This window comes from Aotus nancymaae, unplaced genomic scaffold (assembly GCF_030222135.1).
Source record: "Aotus nancymaae isolate 86718 unplaced genomic scaffold, 86718_ANA_hifiasm-v0.15.2.pri h1tg000030l, whole genome shotgun sequence".
NCBI classification, from domain to species: domain Eukaryota; kingdom Metazoa; phylum Chordata; class Mammalia; order Primates; family Aotidae; genus Aotus; species Aotus nancymaae.
In genome coordinates this window covers 678,332-696,329 of record NW_026988443.1, presented here as the reverse complement: position 1 = coordinate 696,329, position 17,998 = coordinate 678,332, and the positions used below count along the sequence as shown (strand labels likewise).

Here is a 17,998-nt window from a genome sequence, read left to right as displayed (position 1 = left end):
CCGCTGACTCAGAATAGTCCTTTCTTCCATGCATCTGTTTCTCCATCTGTTGAACAGGCAGCTTCAGTATCTTCATCAACCCTCCCGCCCTGGGCCGAGAAAGAGGCTTGGTATGTTTTTGTTTTTCCTAGGGGAAATCTTACCTTCAAACGATGGTCTTTTTACCATACACATGTATAAAAACAATAGCAGTAACCAATGATTGGCTTAATTATGACAATAATTGAGAAGAGAGAGAGGGTGGGAGTGGAGCACGTGAGGCTAAAGCTGCTTATTTCCCAAGTCCCTAAGGGCCTCTAGTCCTAACCAGGAAGCTGGGACCTGAATTTCCCCACCACTAGAGCACCCAAGTCAGAAGATACAAAATCGCCTAAGTGGCAGGTACTCAGGTGAGGGCTGTGTCCATCCTGCTGCTGCTGGGGAGTTAGAAGGCCGTCCCAGGGGAAGGCATTCTTCCTGACAGCCTAAATTGAAGGGAGGAGAAGGGAGAAGCAGTGAGGCTGGAGAGACCAGCCCTTCCTAAATGCAGTCTCAGGGGAACCAGGAGCCCCCAACACAGATGCTGGGCTCAGGTGAGTTGGGAGACAGAGCTGTGGGTGGGCCTAGGTGGGCTCAGCTTTCACTGAGCTTCACAGCACTGTCATCGGCAGTGTGGCCAGGGGCCTCTCTGCACACACTGGGGTCGGACCCCCACAGGAGGAACTGACCCTAGACCCTCCCTGGGGTCCACGGCCTGCTCCCACCAGACCTAGGGTACCAGGGAACTCCCAGACTATTATTCACTGTGTCCCCGATCCTCATCTCTGAATCACCCCTTGATGAGGCCCTGCTTCCTGTCTGCACCCCACTATTAACTGGACTATGCCTTCTGCCGCTGTGTTTTCTTGTCCCCTGGCTCTGAGAAAGCCACAGAGGCACCAATGGGGAGAGTAGAAGCTCTACTGTGGGCCCAGCCCTGACTCACACTTAGGGCCCTAATTCCCTGATAACCCCACCAGGGACAGCTGGACATCCCTGAACCTCACCCATCCCACAGACCGTCCTCAACTATTGTCCTGGACTGAGCTTGGGGGTCCTAGGAACCACAGAACCGGCCCTTCTCTGCAAGGCTCCCGGGCACGGGCAGGGAGCTGCCATGGAATCTCACAAACTTCTATTACTTCCTTTTTTATTTTTTGAGACAGAATCTTGCTCTGTTGCCAGGCTGGAGTGCAGTGGTGCTGTCTCAGCTCACTGTAACCTCCACCTCCTGGGTTCAAATGATTCTCCTGCCTCAGCCTCCCGAGTAGCTGGGACTACAGGTGTGTGCCACCATGCCCAGCTAAGTTTTGTGTTTTTAGTAGAGATGGCGTTTCACCAAGTTGGCCAGGATGGTCTCAAGCTCTTGACCTTGTAATCCACCCCCCTCGGCCTCCCAAACTGCTGGGATTACAGGCATGAGCCACTGCGCTGGCCTCGATTACTTCTTTAAATACAAGTAACACATGTTTAATGCACAGAAATGAGGAAGTACACGTGAGCAAAACAGAATGAAAAGTCGCCAGTGACTCCACCCAGAAATGATCGCCGTTTCACACCTTCACTGCGTGTACTGGTCTGCAATCTGCTATTTGCACTTATGAGTGCATGTGAGTATTTTTCAGTCACAAGAGACATTTCCACAGCATGTTCTTTAGCGACTGCCCAGTGTGTGATGCAAGAGACTCATTTTGCCAGTTCCTTAGTGGTGGCTTTGCGGATTGTTTCTGATATCCTCCAGCCCTTCTGTGGATTTCCCCATGACCTGCTCAGTTATAGGTGACTTTCTGGGTATTGGGCATACAGCTGTTTACAAAACAGAGACTTGTGCAGACACATTTCTGGGCATACCCTATCAATCAGTTCTTTCAGCTGCTGACTGGATGGGGTATAGCCAGGCCAAAGGGCACACCTCTGGGATTTGCCCTCCCAAAGGCCTGTGCCTGTCAGGTGGGCCTCTGTCCCAGGTTGGCCTGGCAGTGGGCAATGGGCATGATTTGTGGGGACAGAGTGTTTTCCAGGTGAAGCAGGGAGAGCAAGCCTGTGTCCTGGCCCTGTGTGTCTAGTCTTATGATCATTTTGGCAAGGGCTTCACCAGGCGGCTGTTTTCACAGCTCCCAGACTGGGCTGCTGGGTCTGGGCATGGAACAGAATATTTGAAACGGGGCCACCCTAGGTGATCCCAAGCTGGTGAGTTGCCTTCTGGACCCAGCTTGGAGGCAGCCCTCGCCTGTAAAAATCTGGGTGATGGGGAGCCCAGGCTTCCACCCCAAGCCACCAAGGGCGGTCCCAGCTTGGCCCTGCCCCTTACTCTGAACCTCCACCCCTGCCCTTCCTCTGCTCCAAGCCAGGCAGGCAGGGAGGTGGGAGGCCAGCTAGCTCTGGAACCCAAACCTGTCCGGCAGGTTTCGAGAGCTGTGGAGAGAGGGACAGAGGCTGGAGAAGGATGCACGGCCTGCCCTGGGCTTGCCTGTTCCCTCCTGAGCCTGAGCGCCTTACCTTCCCGACCCCATGAGGCACGCACCGGCTCTGCTGGCTCCCCTGCTGGGCCTGGGCCTGGGCCTGGCCCTGAGTCAGCTGGCGGCGGGGGCCACAGACTGCAAGTCCATCGGCCTGGCAGAGCACCTGGCATTCACCCCAGCGGCCAGGGCCCGGTGGCTGGCCCCTCGAGTTCGTGCGCCAGGGCCCCTGGACTCCCTCTATGGGACCGTGCGCCGCTTCCTCTCCGTGGTGCAGCTCAACCCTTTCCCTTCAGGTGAGTGTGCCCCTCCCCCACGAGGGCCTCAGCATTTGAGTCCCTAGCCAGGCTTTCTCTGTCCCCCTCTGCCATGGGATGTGCCCAGTCTACCAGCAGGCACTTGCCATCTTCCTGGGGTAGAAAGGGCAGCATCTGGGGAGGGCTCCAGAACCTGCTGTGTGACTGTGGGCAAGCCTCATTTCCTCTCTGAGCCTTAGGTGCTCTGTCTGTAAAGTGAGGAGGTTACATTAGAAATACTTTAGACCTGGCTCAGACATCCTCTGAATCTAGCGGTGCTTGGGTTGGGGGGTCCAGGAGCAGCCGAGGGACCCTCCCAGTCCTGTCCCTTGCTGCTTGAGGGGAAGAACTGCCAGGCCAGGCCCCTTCTCTGCCTTTGCGCAGGCTCAGGACAGGCCTGCAGGGTCCAGGAGAGATCCGCAGGCCTCTCCCCCACTCGCCTTCCCGTAGCAGTGCTGAGGTCAGGGCAGGATGGTGCAGGGCTGCGTCATGCAGCTTTCTTCGAGGGTGCCATGGTGGTGGGAGGAGCCCTGTCTCAGAGCCACTTTGCCCTGGCAGTGGGGAGAGGATAGACACAGGCGCAGGGTGGTGGCTGCCCGCACATCCTCAGCTTGGCTCTTTCCGGTAGAGTTGGTAAAGGCCCTGCTGAATGAGTCGGCCTCCGTGAAGGTGAATGAGGTGAGCAATCAGGGGAAAGGTGCTGGGGGAAGGAGTTCCGGAGTGAGCAGCAGGGCGGGAGCAGAAAAGCCTTGGCTCCGCTCAGCCCATCTTGCTGGGTGTCCACCAGGCGGGGGCTGGGGCATCCTCTCCCCTCCTCCATGGGCGCTGCAGTCCGCAGACCTGGATGCAAACCACAGATCTGCGGTTTACTGGCAGTGAGGTTTGCAGGGAGCTGGAGCCTCCTGAACTTCAGCTTCTTCCTGTGTGAGATGGTGATGAGCAGTTCCTCTGGGATGGGTTCCATGAAATGCAGGCCATGACCCTGATGGCACTCCCACACCTTCTGGTTTCCCTCTGGACTCAGGCAGGATCCGGGGCTGGGCAGCGGGGTCAGGCCGCCCCTCATGCCCTGCCACCTGCCCAGGTGGTGCAGTATGAGGCAGGCTACGTGGTGTGCGCCGTGATCACCGGCCTCTACCTGCTGCTGGTGCCCGCCACCGGGCTCTGCTTCTGCTGTTGCCGCTGCCGCCGGCGCTGCGGGGGCAGAGTGAAGACAGAGCACAAGGCACTGGCCTGTGAGCGCATGGCCCTCATGGCCTTCCTGCTGCTGACCACCCTCGTGCTGCTGTAAGGCACTGCCCAGGGCCCCGGGCAGGGTGGGCCATGGCCCCAGGCTCCCTTGTACCCGGCAAGCCCCTTCCTCCTCCCTCCATTCCCACAGGATTGGCGTGGTCTGTGCCTTCGTCACCAACCAGCGCACACATGAACAGATGGGCCCTAGCATTGAGGCCGTGCCTGAGACCCTGCTCAGCCTCCGGGGCCTAGTCTCCGAGGTCCCCCAAGTGAGCACTGTCACCCACACCCCTATGTGCCCCTGTGAGCACCGGGCCCAGGCAGGATGGAGCCTAATAGGCCCTCACTGGCCCATAACCAGCACATCTGAACGCCACCCCTTCTCCTGCCCCTGCCTGCCCCTGCCGGAGAGTCAGCCACCCTCAAGATGGATGCTATGGGGTCAGGGAGGGGGCTGGGGAGAGGTGGGGGTCAGGGCTTCTGGTGACGGGGAAGGGCAGCCTCAGGGCCCTGTGTTTGCCTAGGAGCTGCAGGCCGTGGCACAGCAGTTCTCCCTGCCCCAGGAGCGAGTCTCGGAGGAGCTGGATGGTGAGGGTCTCGGGGGCTGGCAGGCGAGCCTGCTCTAGGGCCCCTGCTTGGGCGCCTCGGTGGGGGCCTCTCACTGCCTCATTCCAGACCCCATCTGGGAACAGGCTGGCAAAGGTGGGGGTCAGGCCAGCTGGAGAGCAACAGTGGCTGCCACTCAGCTGCTGGAGGGAAAAGCTGTGCCACCCGCCCCCCACCGGCTCCTGCAGAGCCCGGTGGGGCTTGCAGAGGCAGTATGGGGATGGGGAGGGCCCCTTCACTCTTGGGGCCCACCCCGAGACTGCCCTGTGCTCTGCAGGTGTCGGCGTGAGCATCGGGAGCGCAATCCACACTCAGCTCAAGAGCACCATGTACCCCTTGTTGGCGGCTGTGGGCAGCTTGGGCCAGGGTGAGCTGGAGCCGCGCCTGGAAGGTGTGGGGCCCAGTGGGTGCCTCCTGGGGCATTCCCACCTGCACCCAGCCCTGGATTTCCTGAGCTGCCTCTGCCCCACCTTCGACTTCCCCGTTGCTGTACCCCAGGATCCAGCCCCCTTTCCCCTGACTTAACGTGCACTGGGACAGCTTCCATTGTAGGCAGGAGGTCAATGATTTGCAGGTCCCTTTGGCTGGGGGAGGGGAGTTCTGCCTCCTGCAAGGCATCTGGGGATACCTATGGTGGATACTGCTCAGGCTGGATGTGGGTCTCTCAGCCCTGCAGGTCTCCATGTACCACCTGAAAGCCTTGAATGCCACAGTGGTGGAGCTGCAGGCCGGGCAGCAGGACCTGGAGCCAGCTGTCCGGGAACACCGGGACCGCCTCATCGAGCTGCTGCAGGAGGCTGGGTGCCAGGGAGACTGTGCAGGGGCCCTGAGCCGGGCCCGCACCCTGGAGCTGGCTGCTGACTTCAGCCAGGTGCAGACCTAGGACAGAGTCCTCTTAAAGCCACAGCAGGCTGGCTGCCTGCCACTCCTGGGATCCCTGAGGCAAATTCCCAATCCCTTCTCCCCATGTTCCTCCCTTGCTCCACCCACCCAGGGTTAATGCGGGTCATCCTGGCAGTGGGTGGAGTGCTCCCCAGGCCATGATGCCCTGTGCATGAGCTTCACATGTGTGAGCTCCTTGAGTTTTTGCAGCTGCCAGGGCAGTAGGAGCCATGGCAGTCCCCATTTTACACTTGAGGACATTGGGGTTCAGAGGCACCTGCCCCCGCATCTGCCCCCAGGGATCCCCCTCAGGCCTCTCCATGAACTTCGTCATAACCCCTCCTTCCCCCTTTTCAGGTGCCCTCTGTGGACCATGTCCTGCACCGGCTGAAGGGTGTCCCCGAGGCCAACTTCTCCAGCATGGTCCAGGAGGTGAGAGCCACCTGGTCTGCCTGATTCCTCTCTCACCTGCCAAGTGAGGGCCTCCATTTCCACCTTTTGGATAGAAACTCAGTTGTACCTGAGACTTGGGGCCCCACCTACCACACAGCACCCTGGGCAAGGGACTCCTGATGACCATCCTTGGTGTGCACATGATCTGTGCTCAGAAGGGAGAGCTGGGACCTTCAAGGTGGTGGGGATGGCAAGGGAGCAGGGCTCAGGCTGAGCCCAGAGGGTAGGCGGCTCCCCACGTGGAGATGGGCCAAGGGGGAGGGCACGGTGTGAGTCAGCGTCCAGGTCTGGGACCTGAAGCTGGGGAAATGGTGAGTCAGTCGTGCTGGGTGGCTGGAGTGGAAGGTTCCAGAAGGAAGGAAGTCAGAGCTGAGGCTGGAAGGGTGGGTTGAGCTGGACCTTTAAGAGCTAGACCTGGCAATTGTATGCAGGGCAGCTAAGAGTTCACTGCAGTGGTGGGAGAGGTATGGGGATAGGAAGAAGAGGTTTTGGGAGGAGCAACATTTTGGGAAGTTGAGTCAGGCTGGGTGGAGGGAGGGGAGAGGAGGGCAGTGACCAAGAGAACAGAGGGAAGCTGGGAGCACTGAGGGGGGGACCTCCCCTCCCCTCCCCTCCCCCCTCTCCCTCTAGACCTGGTGACTTTGGGGTCTCCTAAGAGGGGATACTTGGCAGAGATGGGGAGGCCCAACCCCACTTGGTTCCTGCAGGAGAATAGCACCTTCAATGCCCTTCCAGCCCTGGCTGCCATGCAGACGGCCAGCGTGGTACAAGGTGAGGCTGCACGAGTAAGAGGCAGCTGTCCAGCATGGCTTCCCACCCCATCCCTACCAGGGAGGCTTGTTGAGAGTGGAGTGGGGCGGTGGGGGACTGTCCTCCCTCTGTGGTTCCCAGACGTTCTTCCTACCCACTTTTCTTGTCCCTGGGCCCCGGGGTGCCCTCCGCATCCCACAAGTCCCTGCTACTTTGGGCAGAGCTGAAGAAGGCAGTGGCCCAGCAGCCAGAAGGGCTGAGGACCTTGGCTGAAGGGTTCCCAGGCTCGGAAGCGGCTTCCCGCTGGGCCCAGGCTCTGCAGAAGGTGGAAGAGAGCAGCCACCCCTACCTGCAGGAGGTGCAGAGATACGAGACCTACAGGTGCTCGGCACCCGCAGGGTGGGATGGGGTAGGGTGGGGTGGGGTGGGCAGCCCAGCCTCTATGCCACCCTGAGCCCCATTCACAGATCCTATCAGCCCCTGACTGTACTGAGCCTCTGTGTATTTTTAAGCCAAGACCCCTGACTCCACAGGCCTCCAAGTCCTTACCAGGCTGTGTGCCCTCGGAGCCTGAGCCTGGAGGCCACACAGGAGCAGTAGGGCCTTGGGAAGGGTCTGCATGTGCACTTCTGAAGTCCCAGCCTTGGGGTTAGAGGCCACACACAGCTGCCAGGCCCCACGTCACCCCATCTTGGTGCCAGCCACCTCCCTTCTTAGTAACACCCGTGTCCTCTCTGTGGTAGGTGGATCGTGGGCTGTGTGCTGTGCTCCGTGGTCCTGCTCGTGGTGCTCTGCAACCTGCTAGGGTTCAACCTGGGCATCTGGGGCCTGTCTGCCAGGGAGGACCCCAGCCACTCAGAAGCCAAGGGTGAAGCTGGAGCCCGCTTCCTCATGGCGTAAGAGACGGCTGGGAGAGAGAAAGCCGCCCCCCAACCTCGAGCACAGGGCTGGCCGCTTACTGTGGCTCCTGAGCACATCTGCCAGTATCCTCATCTCAGTAAAGGGGCTGGACCAGAGCAGGAATGGCCAACAAGGAGCACTTCCTTCCTACAGCAGGGGCAGCTGTAGCACCTAATGGGCACTCCTTCCCTTGAGTCGGACAAAGCCTAGGGTCCTTACCCCGGCTTCCTTACCCTCACCACCAATAAGTGGCAGCACCAGAGGTGGAATCTGTTGCCAGCCACAGACTAGACCATCTCTAAGGCCAAGGCTGCCACATACAGTTGTACAGGCTGTTCACTAAGCAAGAGTGCCTGGCTAAAGGGGTAAATGGGGGCTGAAATCCAAACTATGTTTTTCTCTCCAAGCCTCAGCCTGGCATGGGGTTGTGCCCACCTCACAAGCTCTTTGAGCCCTCTGGTCTAAGATCTTTACTCCTCAGATCTGCTGGGATGCTGCCCTGTTGGCGGGTCATGCCTGGCCATGCCAGGTGACCTTTTTGAGTGCTGGGCCCTAGGCACAGAAGTGAACAGTCTTGGCTCTTTGGGGCTTGTTTTTGTTTTGTTTGTTATTGCTAAGACAGGGTCTTGCTCTGTCACCCAGGATGGAGTGCAGTGACACCATCTGGTCCACTACAGCTCAACCTTCTGGGCTCCAGCAATTCTCATGCCTCAGTCTCTGGAGTAGCTGGGACTATAGGCATGTGCCACTATGCCCAGCTAATTTTTAAATTTTTTGTAGAGACAGGGTCTCACTGTATTGCCCAGGCTGGTCTCATCCTCCTGGACTCAAGCTGTCTTCCCACCTCAACCTCCCAAAGTGCTGGGATTACAGGTGTGAGCCCAGCAAGTCCTGGCTCTTTGAACAAAACAGCTGTTCTCTCGTCTAGGCTGCCAGGGCCAGCCAGGGCACCAGGGACAGGGTGGGCACAGGGTGAAGGTGAGGTTGGGACTGTCAGGAGTTCTGGGTTCTCCCTCTTCCCCAGGAGGCCAAGTCCTCCAAGCTCCTCTCCTGTAAAGGCTGTATCCTGGGGCCAGCTGACTGAGCAGGCTGGCCCTGGGGTACTGGTGGGACAGTGGGTATGGTCAGGACAGCCAGTCCCTGCTGTCCCTCAGTCCTGCCTCTCGCCTTCCCCAGAGGTGTGGGCCTCAGCTTCCTCTTCGCTGCCCCCCTCATCCTCCTGGTGTTTGCCACCTTCCTGGTGGGTGGCAACGTGCAGACGCTGGTGTGCCGGAGCTGGGAGAGTGGTGAGCTCTTTGAGGTAGGCTTGTCTCTACTTACAGGCCCTCCTGGGGAGGGAGGTGGGGGTGGTGTGGGCAGAGCAAGAGGGTTGGGAGAAAGTGGGGGTCAGAGCGGCTTAGAGGGAGACAGGGAGGGGAGGAGTGAGACGGACATGGCTAAGGAAAGAGAGAAATCCACCAGCGGATGGGGGAGGGAGAGAGAAAGCACCCATGAGTCCCTGGGATGCTGCCCAGGCCCCAGGGTAGGAACTCTGAGAGATGGCGCCCTGACCTATGCCCTCTCCTCTCCTAACACTGTCTGGGAGCTGGGACCCTGGTGCCCGGTGAGCTGAGATGCTGGACTGGGTTCTCTGTGGAAGGCTGGGCTGGTCATCCCTCCTAGGAATCCGTGGGAAGAGCCCCTGTGAGGATTTAGAGCCCAGGAGTCATCAGAGTCAGAGGCCAGGTGTGAGCGGGGGTGAGGGGATGTGTCCTACCCCTGGTCTCTGCTGTGCCACCGAGGCGTGGGCCCAGGCCCTAGGGAACCAGGGTGGCTTCGCCCCCACCCCTCTCTGTGCCCATTTCTCACTGCCCATCCCCAGTTTGCAGACACCCCAGGGAACCTTCCCCCGTCCATGAACCTGTCGCACCTTCTCGGCCTGAGGAAGAACATCAGCATCCACCAAGCCTATCGGTGAGTGGATGGCCTGGGCAGGGCTAGGCACCAGGGAAGGAAGGAGGAGGGCCGGCGTCCCTCAGGGACCTCAGCACCCCTGCCACCCACAAGGCTCCTCCTCGCTTCTCCTCAGGCAGTGCAAGGAAGGAGCGGCGCTCTGGACAGTCCTGCAGCTCAACGACTCCTACAACCTGGATAAGCACCTGGATATCAGCCAGGTGAGAGAACGTTCCAGGAACTGTGAGGAGCCCTCCTCAGACCCCTCTCCTCTGGTCTTTTTGCCTCTGTGGAGGCACCATCTCTTTGAACCTAGGAGACCTGAGTTGTGTGAGTGATTAAGGGCAGAGGCTCAGCTACCAGGCCAGGGGATGGTTCTGGGTTTGTGGGTGGGTCTGTGTGCACCTGAAGGCTATGGTCAGCCCCGAGCACAGCCAAGGTGGCAGCAGGAAAGGCTGGTGACAATGAGCAGGAGTACGAGGGGGTTGTCTTGATTGAGGACAGGCATTGGCTGGGATGCTCCAGTTGGGAGGGGGAGGCTGGGGAGGGACGTGGCAGCAACACGGATGGCGATGAGTCTGGCTAACGCTGGTGGAGGGCCTGCCAAGCTCATGCAGGTGGGAGGTGGTGGCGGCAGGATTCCACCTCCAGCCTGACACACGAGCCTCTTCCCGTAACCCCTGGGCTTTGCTGGAACTTGGTGTGCGGAACTGGAGACACTCGCCAGTGCTGGCAAGAGACAGTTCTAGAACGAAGGCAAGGAAGGGCTGTTTCACAAGAGGAATGGACTTTGAGAATGTGTCCTCCATGCTGCACAGAAGCTGTAAGACATTCCCTCCTTGACTTCCAGGCTCCTAATCATACCTAGGGAAACTCACATCCCCTGGCTCCCCAGTTCCTCCTGCCCTCCCCAAACACAGAGTATGCTAACTGCTGATTCTGCATCGTCCCGGGAAACCCTTCCAACCCCTGGATCCACCAACCAGCCTCAGCCTACAGACAGCACAGCCAGATGGCCCCGTCCCAACTCTGTGCCTTGAACTGCACAACTTGGGACAGTTACGGAGCTCACTCCTCCTTCTGCATCTTTAACCAGACAGGAGGTCCCCGGAGCAGGCAATACCTCAGTGACAGGCTGAGACACTATCCTGCGGAGGAAGGCTGGCCAGGGAGGGCTGAACCGGGGCCCTGGGCAGAGGAGCCCAATCCCCCTGCTGGCAGAAAGTCTTGGCTCTCAAGGGAAGGAGTCTCTGCTCTGGTCCTGGGCAGGGGAGGGTCCAGCTCACAGAAGAGTCTGGACAGATAGGGCTTTGGATTCAGATGCACTGGGCAGTCCTCTGAGGCCACCTGACAGTGTACCAAATGTGGCCATAAGAATCCTCGTCCTCAAAGGAGATACTAATGGGCATGCAGACATGAGTATGGCACAGGGCTTTCCAGAGAATGGGGGGCTCCACCCACTTCCCACTTCTCCTGCAGCTGCTGCCACTGATGCCAGAGACATGAACCCGAAGACCCCCACCCGAGAGGGCCAGGCCTTTTCTCCTCCAGGAGAAGGCAGCCTAGAGGAATGGGGAGAGGAGAGCCAAGGTGGGCTGCAGTCTCTAACCTGCTGTGTCACCTCTCAAGTGGATGCTCCACTCTGACCTCAGTGTCTTACCTGTTGAACACTGGGGCTGAATTTTACAACCTCTAAATCTTTTCCAGTGATAGTAGGAAAATGCTGAGGCTCTTTCCTGAAAATGTAGTTGTGTCCATTCATTCATTCATTCATTCATGCAGCTAACAAACTTGTACCCTGCCCACCATGTGTGAGCTTCCGAGTTAGATGCTGGGGGATTGGGGCAGAATATACAGGCAAGGCCCCACTCTTGTAGAGCTGACAGTAATGAACAATTACCTACAAATAAGATCATTTCAGAGCAACAGGCACTTTGAAGGCCTTGACACAGCTGACAGAATAAAGAGGGGCTGGGAAAGCTATTTTATTTCAGGTTGCCAGGGAAGGTCTCTGTCTCGGCCCAGAAGCCAGATGGGCACTGGAGGAAGGCCGGATCATGGCAGTTTGGGGCAGGCACCTACTGGGAGCCTGTCTGGGGCTTGGGGTGTCCAGGGCAGGGGGCCCTGAGGGCCAGCTGTGTGAATCTGTTCTCATGTTGCTATAAGGAATACCTGAGACTAGGCATGGTGGTCCACGCCTGTAATCCCAGTACTTTGAGAAGCTGAGGTGGAAGGATTACTTGAGTCTAGGAGTTCAAGACCAGCCTGAGCAACATGAGGAGACACCCTCTCTACAGGTTTTATTTTTAAAAGCCAGGTGTGGTGTTTTGCACTTGTAGTCCCAGCTACTAGAGAGGCTGAGGTGGGAGGATCACTGAAGCCCAGGAGGTCTAGGCTGCAGTGAGCTGTGATTGTGCCATTGCCCTCCAGCCTGGACAACAGAGTGAGACCCTGTCCCCTCCGCCCACCAAAAAAAAGCAATACCTGAGGCTGCATAATTTATAAATAAAAGAGGTTTAAATGCAGGCTGTACAGGAAGCATGGCACTGGCACCTGTTTCTGAGGAGGCCTCAGGAAGCTTCCACTCATGGCAGAAGGCCAAGGGGAGCCAGTGCATCACATGGGGAGACAGGAAGTGAGACAGCCAGGTGGGAGATGCCACGCTCTTTCAAACAACCAGGTCTCATGTGAACTAACTGAGCAAGAGCTCACTCATCACCGGGGCAATGGTACTAAGCCATATGTGAGGGATTCACCCCATTATCTAGTCCCTCCCACCAAGCCCACCTTCACCCCCAGCACCAGGGGTCTTATTGCAACATGAAATTTGGAGGGGACAAACATCCAAACCATATCGCCTGGTGACCCCCTCACTTACGGGAACATCTCTGGGGTCCTGGCTCAGCAACTGGGCATGACTCCCCGCTGTACCCGCCCTCCAAGTATACCAACAAGCTACAGCAGGAGTTGCAGAGCCTGAAAATAGACACACAGAGCCTGGACCTGCTGAACTCAGCCGCCCGCCGGGACCTGGAGGCCTTGCAGAGCAGCGGGCTCCAGCACATCCACTACCCCGACTTCCTTGTTCAGGTCAGCGGTGCGTACCTCAGCTGGGCTTCCTCAGCCAGGTGGTGATGGAACAAAGGGGCCCACAGAGGAGCTGGGTGTGCATCTCACCTTGTCCCAGCTCTGGGCTCCTCCACGTTTCCTTGGGCCTCTTCCTGTGGAGGTATCCCTAGATCGTGTGCCCCTGGGCCTGTCCTCATGTCACCACCCAGGTCACTTGGGAATGGACACCCTCTCCTCCAGTCCAGTGGACCATGTCACTGTTCATGGTCCTGAACCCACTGCTGCAGAGGACTCAGTGGGAAGTTGCCTCTTCCTTGAATTACACCAGAGGGTGCCTCATTTGTTCTTGTTTCTATCTCATTGGGAAAATGTCTGAAATAGTTCACAGTTCCAGGGAAAACCCGCTGTGACTGATGTGTCACAATACACTCAGCTGGTGTAGATTATATTTGATAAGACTGGGAAGTTGGAGGCTGGGGGCAGGTGGAGGTGAGCCCCAGGGGAGCTGGGTTCATCCCTCCTGGCCTCTTCTGTCTGCCTGCAGATCCAGAGGCCCGTGGTGAAGACCAGCATGGAGCAGCTGGCCCAGGAGCTGGAAGGACTGGCCCAGGCCCAGGTGAGAGGGAATCAGGGCCCCCACTGGGCAGTAGGAGCCACGGGGGGGCTTGGGAGATGGGAGAGGGTGGGAGGATGTGAGGGCAAAGGCAGGGAACTGAGGACCCTCACCAGTGGGGCCTGAGGCTCCTGACCCCTGGCTGGGCTGGAGGGCTTTGCAGCCTCAGCTCTGATTCAAGCTCTGCCACCCATTGGCTGCGTGGCCTTGGGCAAGCCATGCAGTGTCTCTGAGCCAGAGGTTCTTCATCTGTGGGGTGAACTGTCCTTCATCTCAGAGCAGATGAAATCACTTCTCTGGCCTCACACAGTTGGGCAAGGGTTTCTTTTCCTTTTTTTTTTTTTTTTTTTTTGAGACGGAGTCTCGCTCTGTCTCCAGGCTGGAGTGCAGTGGCGCGATCTCAGCCCACTACAACCTCTGTCTCCTGGGTTCAACAATTCTCCTGCCTCAGCCTCCCAAGTTGCCTTTGAGGAGAAAAATAGCATTTTGTATTTATAATTATTTAGGGTTTAAAAGTTCTCTTTGAAACATCTGATAGGCCCTGCAACAACTCCATAGGGTGGGTAGAGCCAGGAGCATCCTCAATTTCAGCAGGTGCCCCTGCAACGCAGGCAGGTTCTGTAGCTGACTTAGGGGCACCCAGCAAGCTAGAGCGGACCTAGAAGTTGGACCTAGGCTCCCAAACGCACATCAAGCCCTGGAGCTTAAGGAGGCCTCGTTTTTCCGCCTCTGAGCCCAGCACTCCCCACCTCCCCTTGGTAGGTCGGATTGAAAGTCTGGGTGAGGGGTAGGTGGGTGCTCGGCAGGGCCATTCTGATTTCTGTCTCCTCGCAGGGCAATTCTTTGCTGGGGCAGCGGCTGCAGAAGGAGGCCCACGGACTCAGAAACCTCCACCAGGAGAAGGTTGTCCCCCAGCAGAGCCTTGTGGTCAGTTTGGAGGCCCAGGGAGCCTGGGTCCTGGGGGAGAGGAAAGCTGGAGAGGGGACAGTGAAAGCGGAGGGAAGCTCTGAGAATTCCTCCCTTCCTCCCTTCCTCCTCCTCCCTTCCTCCCTCTTTCCCTCCTTCCCTCCTTCCCTCCTTCCCTCCTTCCCTCCTTCCCTTCCCTTTCCTTCTTTCCTCTAACCAGCCCTGATCTCTTCTCCACAGGCAAAGCTCAACCTCAGCGTCAGAGCCCTGGAGTCCTCTACTCCGAATCTCCAGGTGGCTGCTGGGGTTGGGGACGTGTGGTGTGAGGTGGGGGGCGGGGGCGGTGGCTGCAGAGGAAGGGAGAAAGCAGGAGCCCATCTCACTCTGGAACTCCACCCAGGTTGTGGGGTGGGTCGGGAGGAAGATGGGGGTGGTGGCAGAGCCTGGGGGATCACCGCCATTGGCAAGTCTGTCAGGGCTGAACCCTCTCCTGTTGAGTGTGCTGCAGTGTGTGTTGAATTAATGAATGGATGTGTGAATGTGGGGCACTGAGTTGAGGCTCTCATCTCCTCCAGCTGGAGACCTCAGACGTCCTAGCCAATGTCACTTACCTGAAAGGAGAGCTGCCTGCCTGGGCCACCAGGATCCTGAGGAATGTGAGTGGCGGGTGGGATGGGGGAAGGGGTTTCCACCCCAGGCTTCTCCAGTCCTGGCTTCTCACTGTGGCTCCCCGGAAAGCTGGGCCTGTCCTCAAGTTGATAGGCATGGGGGTGTTGAGGATGGGGGGCACAGCTGCTTCCAGGACCCCTGCAGCCCAGACCTCCTCTCCTTCCTGCAGGTGAGTGAGTGTTTCCTGGCCCGGGAGATGGGCTACTTCTCCCAGTATGTAGCCTGGGTGAGAGAGGAGGTGAGTGGGGCCTCAGCAATCGCAGACCAGCTGTTCACCCTGCCTTGCCCTGCCCCTGCCCCCAGAGCCCCTTGGGGATGACCCAGGCCTTCAGTATCAAACCCAAACTCCCAAACCTGGCATCTGTGCCCCTGCTTGCTGGCTGAGCTCTGCCCACCCACCTCTGCGGCAGCCCTTCCCTGAGCTGAGTGTGGGTGGGGTTGGCACTCTCCAAAATGTTTCATCACACCCGGCCTGCAGGCTCTTCCCTGGGCCAGCCCCTTCCCCAGCTTGTCCGAGGCCAGTCCTCAAAGCCCATCTCCCACTGCAGACCCTTACTGAAAATAGCCTCTGCAAGCTGTCTGGACACCCACACTAGAGTGGCAGGGGTCTGGCTTTACCCTGAGTGTGTCTGTGTATCTGTGTGTGTGTGTGTGTGTGTGCATGTGTACATACACGTGTTGCCTCCCCAGTGAGAGTGGCTTGAAGCATGGTGCTGGGTCATAGTAGCCTTAATCCAGGCTGGCAGACAGACGGAAAGGGGAGGGGCCCAGTAAAGAGCCAGTAAGATGTGTCCTTATCTGTCTGTACCTGCCTCTCTGCATGTGTGTAAAAGCATGTGGTGGCCCCAGTGGTGTCCCCAGGCCTATCTGTCCCTGTCAACCACTCTGCCCGAATTGGATGTGGGTGCAGGCCTGTGGGTCTGGGTGTCTGGCATCACCTGCCTCATGTTGGTACCACAGGTGACTCAGCATATCGCCACCTGCCAGCCCCTCTCTGGAGCCCTGGACAACAGCCATGTGATCCTATGTGACATGATGGCTGACCCCTGGGTGAGTGCCCCAGTTCATCAGGGCTTGTCCACCAAGTCCCCAAGCCTTCCTGCTCTCCAGGGAGGGCCAGGTGAGCAGGGTGTGAGGCCAGGCATGGCCTCAGCCCCGGCTCTGATGACAAGGCAGCTCGGTGAGGCTGGGTGCCATATGTGGGGTGCTGGGTGCCACATAGGGCAGTGAGCCGACCTCACACCCTGTTGCAGAATGCCTTCTGGTTCTGCCTGGCGTGGTGCACCTTCTTCCTGATCCCCAGCATCATCTTTGCTGTCAAGACCTCCAAATACTTCCGTCCCATCCGGAAACGCCTCAGGTGAGGAGCTGCCAGTTCTGCAGGCAGCATCAGGGGCCAGGGAAGTGTCTTTTCCGCCCCTAGGGTCCCCTGCCACAGCCCCTTCTGAGACCTCCCAGGCACAGGAGGCTCATGGCCAAGTCCTGAAGAGCCACACTCTGAGGAGCTCCAGAGCTGGGAAGTTCTCTCATACGTCTGCCCCTTACTCCTCTTGCTGCATCCATCTGGGTACAGCTTTGTGGGACCCTTCCCATTCCCCGAAGGGCTTCCGAGGAGAAACCTTCAGAGCTCTGGGTTTGTCCCTCCCAGGGCTGAGAGTCTGGGAGGAAGGGCATGCTCACTCCCTTTCTTTGATGCTGCAGCTCCACCAGCTCTGAGGAGACTCAGCTTTTCCACATCCCCCGGGTCACCTCTCTGAAGCTGTAGGGCCCCGTGGGTGAGTTTTCCCCAACTCGCTTAATTGCTCCGTGCCAGGGATTGAGGGAGTGGGGTGGGGAGGGGCTGGGGCCTGGGGTTTCCACGGCCCAGAAGGGCAGGAAGGCTTGGGGACATGGTGGGGTCTGGGTGCTGGGTGTGGCCCATCCAGCAGTGGGGCTGACAGCCCTGCTCTCCCCTCCCTCCTCTTTACCAGTTTCCTTCTCAATCCATGACAGGGTGAGGTGACCCCGTGGGTGCCTGTCCTCCCCTTTGATTCAGCCTGGGCCACAGGACTTGATTCAGTAGCTCTTGCCCCAGAACCCAGGCTGGCATCCAGGCCTGGACTGTCCCCAGCTCCAGCTTACCTGGCCCCACCTTGCATGTTCCATTCTACCCCTTTCTGCTCACGACATCTGTCATTCACTCTCAGAATCACATGAGATGTCTGTGGAGCTGCAGAGCCAGCAGTCCCTCCAGGTGTCTACCCCTCGCCCTCCTGCTGCAGAACATCCTCACAGGAAGAGCCTGTTCTCCACCTGCTGGAGCCTGGTCCCTGGGGCTGGACAGAGGCCTGGTCCAACCTCGCTCCCCTTCCCATGTGTCCTCCCCCTGCCAAGCCTCCCTCTGCCCTTCTAGAGCTCTTTGCCCCCCCGCATTCTCATCTGGCCTCCCCCCAGCCCCTACTTCCCTCTTATGCCCTTCCCGGCTTTCTACTTCCTTCCTTCAGGGAGGTCCTTTTCTCCCTTTGTCCCCTCTTCCCCTTATCCCCACTGCTACCTTGCTGGCCCTAGGGACCGTCCTGCCCAACAAAACCACTCAGGTAACGCCACTCATCAAGCAGGGGTCACCATGGCTGAGGTCTGGGCTAGCTGCAGGCCCTGCCCCATGGCCCCTGAGCCCTCAACTGCCCCAAGGCCTTGGGCCCTCTGCAGTTCCCAGTCTGGATTTATTGGTGCCCAGTGAGGTGAGGGAGGCCTGTCTGAAGGCTGAGTCTCCCTGACTGCACTCAGGTTAGAAATGGGGGTGCTGGCACTTAGCTCCTCTTCGAACACTGGCTCCCAAGGAAGGGATCTGGGACATGGGCCACACTGGGGGCTCACCCTTATCTCTTCAGAAGGCTGCATCTTCCACAGCCCCCACCCAACTTTCTCAGGGGCATCTCGTGGCCAGAACAGGATTTTGCACTACCCCTTCTATCCTGCGCATGTGGCCTGGGGCCATCCCCAGCCCATCTCTGTGTCAGCCCTGAGTGCTGGATGCTGCATTCCAGAAATGAGGAAGAGGAGAGACAAGAGATAGACAGACCTCAGATCCATTAAAGTGTTTTCACTTCCCTGAGCTTTGGTTCTGGGTCCTTAAAACCAGGTTTCCTAGGCTGGGTCCCTGTACACAGTTGGTGTTTAATGAGTGTTTATGGAGAGGAGAGTTCTAAGGTCTCTGGCTGCAGGCATCCAGG

The 17,998-nt window shown here is 58.4% G+C and overlaps 1 protein-coding gene across 2 annotated transcripts; it reads left to right on the top strand.

Annotated features, from left to right (window-relative positions):
* The first annotated feature begins 2,060 nt into the window (after positions 1–2,060).
* Positions 2,061–17,880, top strand: PROM2 (prominin 2). 2 transcript variants are annotated; one of them, XM_021671742.2, is made up of 25 exons: positions 2,061–2,208; positions 2,424–2,773; positions 3,402–3,451; positions 3,798–4,060; positions 4,155–4,275; positions 4,531–4,594; positions 4,890–4,979; positions 5,281–5,483; positions 5,852–5,926; positions 6,655–6,718; positions 6,919–7,078; positions 7,441–7,593; positions 8,774–8,897; positions 9,459–9,550; positions 9,666–9,750; positions 12,473–12,619; positions 13,143–13,214; positions 14,046–14,138; positions 14,358–14,411; positions 14,693–14,773; positions 14,956–15,024; positions 15,747–15,836; positions 16,040–16,146; positions 16,488–16,561; positions 16,973–17,880. In XM_021671742.2, exons 2-24 carry the CDS (start codon positions 2,530–2,532, stop codon positions 16,549–16,551), a joined length of 2,565 nt encoding a protein of 854 aa, XP_021527417.2. In that variant the 5' UTR covers positions 2,061–2,208; positions 2,424–2,529; the 3' UTR covers positions 16,552–16,561; positions 16,973–17,880. The 2 variants fall into 2 exon arrangements, with proteins under 2 accessions (XP_021527417.2, XP_021527418.2); XM_021671743.2 differs by lacking the exon at positions 2,061–2,208 and having other exon boundaries at positions 2,386–2,773; positions 3,858–4,060.
* The last annotated feature ends 118 nt before the right edge of the window (positions 17,881–17,998 follow it).